The sequence below is a fragment of the Argopecten irradians genome, chromosome 3 (genome assembly GCF_041381155.1).
Source record: "Argopecten irradians isolate NY chromosome 3, Ai_NY, whole genome shotgun sequence".
Taxonomy (NCBI): domain Eukaryota; kingdom Metazoa; phylum Mollusca; class Bivalvia; order Pectinida; family Pectinidae; genus Argopecten; species Argopecten irradians.
The window spans coordinates 33,532,553-33,543,410 of NC_091136.1; the positions used below are offsets into that span (position 1 = coordinate 33,532,553).

The 10,858-nt window shown below is 32.6% G+C and overlaps 1 protein-coding gene across 1 annotated transcript; it reads left to right on the top strand.

Annotated features, from left to right (window-relative positions):
* Positions 1-599: 599 nt before the first annotated feature.
* Positions 600-9,644, top strand: LOC138318316 (adenylate kinase 7-like). Its single transcript, XM_069260574.1, has 16 exons — positions 600-759; positions 1,396-1,569; positions 2,069-2,177; positions 2,571-2,665; positions 3,897-4,007; positions 4,247-4,330; positions 4,514-4,599; positions 4,843-4,933; positions 5,285-5,362; positions 5,624-5,773; positions 6,227-6,355; positions 6,743-6,983; positions 7,576-7,920; positions 8,125-8,264; positions 8,468-8,626; positions 9,254-9,644. Exons 1-16 carry the CDS (start codon positions 676-678, stop codon positions 9,290-9,292), a joined length of 2,115 nt encoding a protein of 704 aa, XP_069116675.1. The 5' UTR covers positions 600-675; the 3' UTR covers positions 9,293-9,644.
* Positions 9,645-10,858: the final 1,214 nt, after the last annotated feature.

Sequence of the window (10,858 nt, forward strand, 5' to 3'; positions counted from 1 at the left end):
GTGTAGGTTCCCCTTGTAGCCAACTTGTTGTGCATAGTACCTTTTTAGGACTGATGGCATTATGCCTTTCGGGACCTGATCGCCGGTAAACATAGATGGCCAACACTCGGCCGCCATCTTAGATTTCATTGTTGAAGTTTGTTACCACTATTTCTTAGAAAGTACTATAGCGATCTGTTTCAAATTTTATATATACAGTAGTGTGTTTGAAAAAGTTTGAAAAGCAGGGAAAAGACCCCTCTTTCCATTGTCAGACATAGATCTTTCTTTGGTGGGCGCCAAGATCCCTCTGGGATCTCTTGTTCGTAGAATATAATGTATTTCAATGTGTTTTGCATAACCTAATTTCATAATCAAATTTTTAAATCATTAAAATGAAAAAATTTTAATGTTTTGAATATAATTTTCTTCCTCTTTGTTTTTAAACGAAATATTTTGAAATGAAGATTTCATCACTAATCAACATAGCTAACCTGGATTAATCTTTTCCAATATTGGTTAATTGTATTGAAAAAATACATTTACACACATTCACATTCATAAGAAGTTGTTCAAAAGTGACTAGCTGCATGTCTCATCATTTTTTGACGCGCTACCCAAAACCGGAAGCTGATATAAACATATTGGAGTTATCCCTCTTGCCGTCGTCCATAGTAACAGATCTACACACTCAATATGGCGGACGAAATGGAGAAGCCGAAAAGTAAACGAATCTTTGTGAACCATTTAGATCAATATCAGGGAAAGAACTTAGGAAAGGTAAGTGAAGTTTGTTCCTATATATTTATTTGATATGTCTAATCATGGTTAAAATGTATTGTCTAAAGTAAAATTTCCATATGCATGCACATAAACATTCCCCCGTATTTTCCTTCGTTTCTACAGTGTCTCTTTAGTAAACAAACCATACTGTAACCTAGATTCATTGTGGAAGGTTATGCAGAACAATGCGTGTCGATGGTGCACATGTCATGCTTACTACAAAGAAACATGTTGTAAATTACTGTGTAGTAACTGCCAGACTGCAAATTGAGACCCGTAATTCAATTTCTGTTTCTGTCTAAAATCCGAAGGGTTCTAAATGTCAGTAGTCATGTCAGTAGTCAGTACTCACCATTTGGCCTACTGTCGATATATGTATCTTATGTCTATAGCAAAGATAGATAATTCGGACTTCATAATTCAATGCTACCGATTAATCTCTTTATTCAATTCTATTTCAAACGATATGTCCACACGAAAAGCTTAATAAGAAAAACATTAAAAGTAGCCTAGTAATAGGCCTAGTACATGTGAAGAAAATTAAGTGTTTTAAAACAATAAACACAATTTAAGTATTAAGGAAACAATCTGATGTATATTGATGTCTATTCATAATTTTCTTTTTCACTTCAGTACCTGTCCCGATGTGTAGTAGGGGCATCCCTCGAGGAACCAGAAGAAGAAGATGATGCCAGATCCACCAGCAGTTCTCTTGCTCTGTTTAGTAAAGAGGGCTGCTATGAGGTTGTTGGAACACTAAAGGATAGGGAAGCTCCCAAACCAGATTTTGCCAAGGAAATAATTGAGGTAATACATGTACATACTGTGTATATAAATTGTATATGCATAGACAATAGACAATGTTTATTAAACCAATCAAGGTCCTGCACAGGGCATTTACATACAAAACATTTATGATTACATAAAGTAGACATCATACATGACAACCTTTAAAGTGCATGTAATGTTTAGTAATGTTTTTAAATTACAATAAGTATAGTTTCTTCCAAATTGTAATAGCTAGAAGTTGAGTATCAAAAAGACCACATTATCTGTTCACATGCAGATATGTGAAGAGTTTATATACCTTTATGGTACTACAACCAGAAAGATGATGTTTTATTCATAGCAACTGAGCAATACTCATCAAATAAGATCAAACTATAACTAATAGGAAATCCAGTAATAATTGCAGACCTTCATAGGAGAAAAAAAATATGTTAAAGAAATGCTACAGTATATATATATCAATTACAGGTACTAATGAGTAAATACACTATATTCATTGTGTTTGTGTTAATTTCAGTTTGAAAACAAAGACCAGCTATATGAACACCTAGTAGAATGTGATGTGTTGGTGTATGATATTACCGAGGATCCAGACCAGATTGATGAGGCTGTGTGGGCAGTATCAGGTAAAATATAACAATTACAATACAGTTAATTATTATTAAGTCACAAAGGCTGGCATATTTCATACAAATTTAGCATTAGCTGTTGTGAGCTACGGGTATATAATCGCAACAAAAAATTGTTATAGAGTTGTATAAGAATCAAATCTCCTTGGGGATTTGTCTGTTGTTTGACAATTTTATTATGTTAGTGTAATTTATACAAAACAAACCATGCCCAATTAAACAATGTTTCTTCAACAAATATTGATTTCCTGGTGCATGACTTTACTGGTAATTGCACATGCACTATGATATGTATTTTGTCTTTGTTTGTTATTATTCTATTTTGTAAACTTAGCTTATAAATGACTATAAGATGTGTTGAACAATAAGGTGATTTTTCCTTGTTTACAGAACTTCACTCAGATCTTGATAAAATTGAGAAGCCCAAAATGTTTATTTTGATTTCCTCTGTGATGACCTGGGCCAAAAGCAAACCTCTTGATCCTGTAAGTATAATGGGGTCAAAGATCCAGAGTCTTAAATAACAACCAAACAACTCATTGACTAGGATAAAATAGTGAAATAAACAATTTGAATTGATAATTATAATATATGTTCATATATGCATAAATTGAAATAATATTCTTTATCTTTTGAATTTTAGAAATTTTTTTCATTTTGAATTCAATATTTTTATCCATTTTTTAATGTGTAGTTCTGACAATGGAAAAGAACCGGTTAATTATGTACTTTTTAACTAGCAATTGTTTTCACCTTTATAACATCAGAAAACTTGAACAATAGATGAATTCTAGCTATTTTTCCTTATGTAAGTCTATGAATCAGATTTCCCTTCAATAGTGATTCATTTCCCATTTTCAGATTGATGATGAGGTACTTTAAGAAAAGATTAATAGTTCAATCATACAGTGTATATATGCTATTGCAAATGTATTCCATGTATTATATTCAAAGTATTTAAAATATTCTTCTTTATTATTATATAAACATTAGACAGTAGTTTTCTACATTGCATGTACTGTTAAGTTTGTGTACATTGTACTTGCAATTTGTGTATCAAATCTGATATCAGTCCATTGTTTCATCTTATTATATTTTAAAGATTAACATTAACCCCACAATATTGGTAAAAGGTAAGTCATTTAAGTAAAGTAAATTATCAGATTATGATAATATAGTATTTCTACACCATTTGCCTGATCAGAAATGTAAGCTATTGGAATTTTTCGAAAATTAAAGCTATGTCTTCAAAAAAGATGATCCAGCTTTTGATATATTGGAGATCATTAAGCAAGGGAAATGACATTTGTTGGAGTGTACCATCAAGTAGCTTTTACTGAATCTTAATAGGAAATGAAAACTAGACAACGATATTAGTTATTCTACCTATGACTGCTAGTTTTAGTGAATATATTATAGATTATAATATAACCAAATGCATGTACATAACTACCTGTATTCCTGGATTGTCCTCCTTGATATGATTTACAAATGGTCTTAAATAATAAGAAAAAAACCGCATTGTCCCTTTTTGATATTCTATTCAGTATTCATACATACCATTAATTGTTTGGAACAAAAACAACAAATTTACTATGATACTTCTTAATTACCATCAACTTATTTATTTCAAGAGTAGTGAACATTTTGCTGGGCTATATTTTTTCTCCACAAATTTTGTTTCTGATTTGAACCTGATATTTCTCTGGTTTTCAGGATGATCCAGAAATCCCCTTCACAGAGGATGACTACAGACGTAGGAAGCCTCATCCCAACAACAAGGAACATATCAGTGCAGAGAAAACTGTCATCAAGATGGGCAAGACGGTGGGTACTCAGTCTAAAGTAAATTAATAAAGAAAATAATATAAAATAATATAGAAAAAACTAAGATTGAATCAGTAAATATATCCCAAACTGAATGTTGGCTAAGATTGTTACACTTTTGAAATTTTATCGTTTGCGTGAAAACTCAATAGAAGGTAAGTTTTGGGATTACTTTTTCAGTTATTCATTTTGTATATCATATTGAAATATCGTTAATATTTTTTAATATCATTTTACAGAACAAAGCCAAGCTTGTTACATATGTTGTGGCCTCTGGTCTGACATACGGAGCAGAAGAAAACATCTTCCACTACCTGTTCAAGGTCAGCATTTGATTTAGTCAAGAATATATTAATTGGAGAAAAGCTTTCCTGTATGCAATATATCCTTAGCAACCAGATTCAAAATTCATTATTTGTTTATTTTTTAATGATTTATTGTTAAGAACAGTAGTATTGAATGCAGCAGTGAAATATAATGTAATAATGGTGAATTTCCTGTTACAGTCAGCCTGGCACAATGCTCCACAACTTTTATGTTTTGGAAATGGACAGAATGTTATACCCACCATCCACATCAAAGACTTAGCAGGGTAAGCTTTTAATCACACAGGTCAATTCTAGTTTCTATCATACCAGTATAAAAAACAATATCAAACTAACATCTGCATTTATTGTCTAGATAAGGTATCTCCATGCTACTTTTGATGATGCTAAATTGTTTCAAGATGCTTAAAAAATTAGGAACTGTTTCTCTTAGAAATTGATTTTCTAATTTTACAGTGTTTACTATATATACTTCTTCAATAGTATTGTATCTTACTAATCATTTACAGAGTAATACAGAACATAGCAGACAGCAGACCAAAGGTGCGTTACCTGATCGCCAAGGATGACGCACAGAACACGCTGGAGGAAATTGTCAAGGTAAGCTGTAGTGTTTCTGTTGATGTACTTGCTATGATAACCCAATTACAAGCAAAAACAAAAGTCTTTCGAAATAGAGTAATAATTTAGCATGAAGGGGAAAAAAATTACTTTTGTCTGTATATTGTTATATGATAGTCATTACATGTATTTGTAACATGAGGTCAGACGATCTTGTCTGTTCCATTAAATCATTTGATTTGGGTTGATGCAATTTTTGTGTTTCTCAGATTTTATTGGATAAATAATGGGTTCTACAATTGCAGTTTTCATCAAAAAAAAGTACTGTATTGGTAATCAAAATAGAAAACCAATTTATACATACCGGTATGTGTGATTTTTGTTCACCAGGCTGTGAGTCAGAACCTTGGTACTGGCAAAGTCAAGATGATTACAAAGGAAGAAGCATTGCTGAGCAAAGATATCGAGGTAAAAATAGTCAGAATATGTTATTTAGTAAGATTTTTAGCAATGAATAAGTTACATCTCAGAAAATATTTGAAATGTCATGCTATAAGTTTCCTATGGATATTTCAAAGTACAAATATACTATGATTTTATACATCTGTCAAAAGTTTGTTTTATACAGGGTATTCCAAATTTTTGTGTACTGTGGATAAACATGTACATTGTATATCTATCTATACATGTATCTTGAATCTTTGATAATAATGTAATGATTTCTTACAGCAATCTGACTTTGACCAGCTACTGGTGAACCTGAGAATGGACGCAGTCAATGTAAAGGAGAACATGAGAGTGAACTGGGCAGCCGAGACTGGCCTTGTAGAAAACATTCAACAAATTATCAAGGAATACAAAGACTCTCGCAGGCTACAGGTAAATCAATTTCAAAAATCACCTGTCAATTGAAACATCCATAGAGAGTTAATTTTTGTGTTTTGTTTTTGTTTTGAAGGTTTTAGTTGATAACTAAATGAATGTATATAACTGTCTGGACGTTGAAGAAAAATAAGAAATCTACAGCCTTATTACAAAGTGTGTTGCTTCTGCAGTTGTTCTGTAAATCAATACCTGGTAATGTAGATTTACAGTAGAATTGTCTCATATTGATTGTCTGTTGCATTTGCTATTATTATTTGTGGAAGAGAAGAAATTCTACTTCTGTATCAGTGATATTTACATTAATGTGCAAAATTGATGTGAATTGTATTACCAGAAAAAAAGAAAGAAAATTACACCAGCAAATGCATTACCAAAGTAGTTGATGGGGAGAAAGTGTTGATGCTGTTATTCCACAGAAGCATAAGTCTGTACTATGTTTTGTTTCAGCCTTTGAGAGTGTGTATACTGGGACCCCCAGCCTCTGGCAAGTCAACAGTTGTTCAGCAGCTTTGTGAATTTTACAAACTTCATCACATTAAGATTAAGGATGTTGTGGATGAGGCCATGGATAATCTGGTAGGTATAAGACCACCAGCCTATCTCTTGTTTTACTAGACCATTATGTGGTATTATAGATTCTTTGTTAACAGAAACACTCATGGAATTGCAATTTTCTTTAATTTATAAGCTTAGATCAGTTTTATTACCACAATCAAGCTACATAAAATTTTATTGTTGTTTATTTTTTCATACACATTTAGTCCTTTGAAGTAAAGCTTCATGAAAATTGAAATAAAATATTTTTGGTAGATAATGTTGATTTGATAAGCAATAGAAGCTAATATATTAAACTTACCAAAATTTAAATCTTTCTATAGCAGTGGTGTAATTATAAATTTTAAATTATTGGAAATAAAGATTGAGGTTGACATGTAATATATTGGTATTCCTTGTCACTACCAGAATGCCACTGCACGGAGAGCAGACTCAGAAGATCAGGAGGATGATGACGGTAAAGCTCAAGATGCCCAGGACCTTATCGACCGCATCAACGAGGGCAAGGACCAGGCAACAGGCAGACTAGAGGACCAGCATGTCATCCAGTTCTTCAAGGACAAACTCCTCTCCATGTCCTGTCAGAACCAGGGCTTCATCATCGATGGATTCCCAAAGACTATTGAACAAGCCAAGGAGCTGTTTGCATGTATGTACATTATACCTGGGATCAGTGATTTGTTTAGTCATTTTGATGGGAGTTGTACAGCTATATATACAAATCTGTGAAATGAATAGAAATAAGTTATGGGATAATAAGTTAAAATTAGTAATTATTTTAAAGACAAAGTAATAGGACAGAGCTGATCAGAAAAAAAAATGTATTTCTAAGTTTTTCCTCAAAATTTGATATTTGATGTTTTTTTCTTCAAAATTTGATAATGCTTTAATTACAAATTTAAATCAATAATCATAATAAAACTACATTGTACAGTACAATGTAGCTTTATTATGATTATTTTTTCTATTTTCTCACTTTTACTTTACTTTTAAAAGTACAGTACTTATAAAAGTAAAGCAAAAAGAAGAAAATATCCAACAATGAGAAGAAGTGATTTAGTTTGGGAGTCCTGATGAGAAATAAAAATGTGAAAGGAACAAAATAAATTTTGATCTGTTAATTTGTTTGCGTTTTAGTTATGAAAATGGTTGATTTATGATTATAAGTTAAGATAATGTCGAGATCTTTTATCACCTGAGATGGAAATGATTTGTGATGAGACAATGTTCTTTCTTCACAGCTGAGGATGACGAGGAACCGGAGGAATCTGCTAAGGCTGGAAGCTATAATAAGTTGTTGATGCCAGAGTTTGTGTTTAATCTTGAGGCCACCGATGACTTTCTGCATAATCGTGTCATGAACCTACCAGAAAGTGTAGTTCATGGAACACACAACACAGAAGAAGGTCTGATACGGAGGCTGGACCAGTTCCGCTCCATCAATAATGAGGATGAAACTGTCCTTAACTATTTCGATGAAATTGAAATCCACCCAGAGAAAGTCGATGTCAACAAAGATGAATCCCAGATGATGAAAGACACTGTTGAGAAACTAAAAAAAATCATTGGAGCTCCTAGAAATTATGGTAAGTATGACTGACTGTAAGAATTTGTACAGGCATGAATTTTTTTTTTTAATTTGTTGTTATGTTTGTTTTTTTTTAGACAAATATTGTGCCTGAATACATATACGACAAAACTACGAAAATTTTCAAACTAAGAGAATGCCATATAATAAAAACAGTTAAATTTTGATAAAAGAACATGAAACAGTATTTTCTGTGATTTAGGTCCCACAGCAGAGGAGTTGGAAGAGATGAAGAGAGTGGAAGAGGAAGCTCGTCTGAAACGCGAGACAGAAGAAAAACAAGAACGGGAAAGGAGGGAGGCAGAAGAGAGTGCTCTTCGTAAACAGAGACAAGAGGAATGGGTAAATATCAGAAGATTTAAAAATTGGTTCCTAATCATGGACAAGTGAAAGAATGGGCATTAAATTCCATTAGTTTTAGAACTTTTTCTGATTGTAAAAATTAAATGGAATGGTAACAATCAATTGAAATAAGTTGTTTTTACTATTTAAACAGTTCAATATAGGGTGGTTGAGTTTCATGTTACTTTTGTTTTGATTTGTAGACTCAGCGATTAAATGAGGTGAAGAGAGAAGAATATGAGCTCCTAGAGGCCCAGTCCATCCCATTGAGGAACTATCTGATGAAACATGTAATGCCAACCCTAACACAAGGTCTCATTGACTGCTGCAAAACTCGACCTGATGACCCCATTGATGCCTTGGTTAGTCGCCTTGTGTACTAGATCTTTAATCTGTACGATACTTATTCTGTATTTGCATATTTCAGAGTTATCTGCCCTTGCAGGTAGGTATTGATTGTTAATATATAATGTTTTTAAGAGTGTAACGTCATATTTTTTAGAGAAAGAAACATAATCTTTGCTGACAAATTAATGGTGTAGGTCACAATATATACCCATCTGCAAGGGAGATAACTATGTTATATACAAAGGCGGAAACATTCACTCTACGATCGTGTATTAGGTGTCAATCCTGGTTTCAACTGTTGTTGCCTTAATATAGCCTGATATTCTACCACTAGCTGTCTATAGAGTCTTTAGGTCTATAGGTGGTTATTTCCTTCTAAATCAAACTGCACCATCAAGACAAAAAGAATTAACACAAAACGCTCATATATGTTTTAAAATTGTTGGAAATTATTGTTATTCCTGATATTTTTTTTATTAATTTTGTATGGAAGAAATGGTTTCATATATCTAAAACATAAAACAAAGACTGATTTTTGTAACAGATGTTAAGATAATTTGGCCTCAATATATTTGTTCTGTATTGGTTGTGCCATCGTAATTATAAAGTCGTATATAATTTGGTATCGTTTCTGTTTTCAGGCCGAGTATCTATTCCAGAACAACCCACAAGTGGACTAACACCTCATCATGGAGAATTTTATGACTTTTAAACTGTGATCTTTAAAATGCATCATAAATCATCATAAACTTTTGCATTGAAAATGTGATTATGTTGTTACTAATCATTCAGTGCCTATAGAGATGTTTGGACAAGACTGTGTACAGGATATTTAGATGGATCCAAAGAATATATTGTGCTTTAATTGTATGAAATGCAGCGTTTTCACATCCTTCAGAGCATTTTAACTGTAACATATTGCTGGACTTTTGTCTGCAGATTCAGAATGTGATATTGTGATATATACCATGTACATAAAAAATTCAATGTTTATAAATCATTGAATACTTTACCATTAAATTATTACATGTTTTTGTTGTTGGGTGTTATTCTAAGATAATTAATATTGTGAATTGTTATTTCATATACCCAAATGTTGTAATTATTTAAAAATCTAATGTCAAAACAGCGATATGTTGAGACTCTAATGCAAAAAAAATGTTATGTTTGATGGACTATATACATCAAATCTCTAGGCCTTGTCTGGACCGATTTGATAGACTTTATACATGATATATCTAGGCCTTATCTGGATCAATTTAATTGACCATATATACAACAAATCTCTAGGCCTTGTCTGGACCGATTTGATGGACTATATACATGATATATCCATGTCTTGTCTAGATAGATTTGATAGACTATATACAACAAATCTCTAGGCCTTGTCTGGACCGATTTGATAGACTTTATACATGATATATCTAGGTCTTGTCTGGACCGATTTGATGGACTATATACATCAAATCTCTAGGCCTTGTCTGGACCGATTTGATAGACTATATATACATCAAATCTCTAGGCCTTGTCTGGACCGATTTGATAGACTTTATACATGATATATCTAGGTCTTGTCTGGACCGATTTGATGGACTATATATACAACAAAATCTCTAGGCCTTGTCTGGGCCGATTTGATAGACTATATATACAACAAATCTCTAGGACTTGTCTGGACCAATTTGATTGACTATATGTACAACAAATCTCTAGGCCTTGTCTTGACCGATTTGATAGACTATATACATGATATATCTAGGTCTTGTCTAGATAGATTTGATAGACTATATACAACAAATCTCTAGGCCTTGTCTGGACCAATTTGATTGACTATATATACAACAAATCTCTAGGCCTTGTCTGGACCGATTTTATGGACTATATATATATACAGCAGATCTCAAGGACTTGTCTAGACCGATTTGATAGACTATATACAAGAGATATCTAGGCCTTGTCTGGGCCGATTTGATAAGGCTATATATACATCAAATCTCTAGGTCTTGTCTGGGCTGATTTAATAAGACTATATACAACAGATCCCTATGCTTTGTCTGGGCTGATTTGATAAGACTATATACAGCAGATCGCAAGGTCGTTTTGATAGGTTATATATAATATACATCAGATAGCAAAGCATTGTCTAGATCAATCTCTAGGTCTGGTCTTTGGACATTAAATCTAGGAACTGTCCTTTAAGCATCAAAGCTAAGCAAAAAATTTTGTCTAATTAACTAACACCGTTC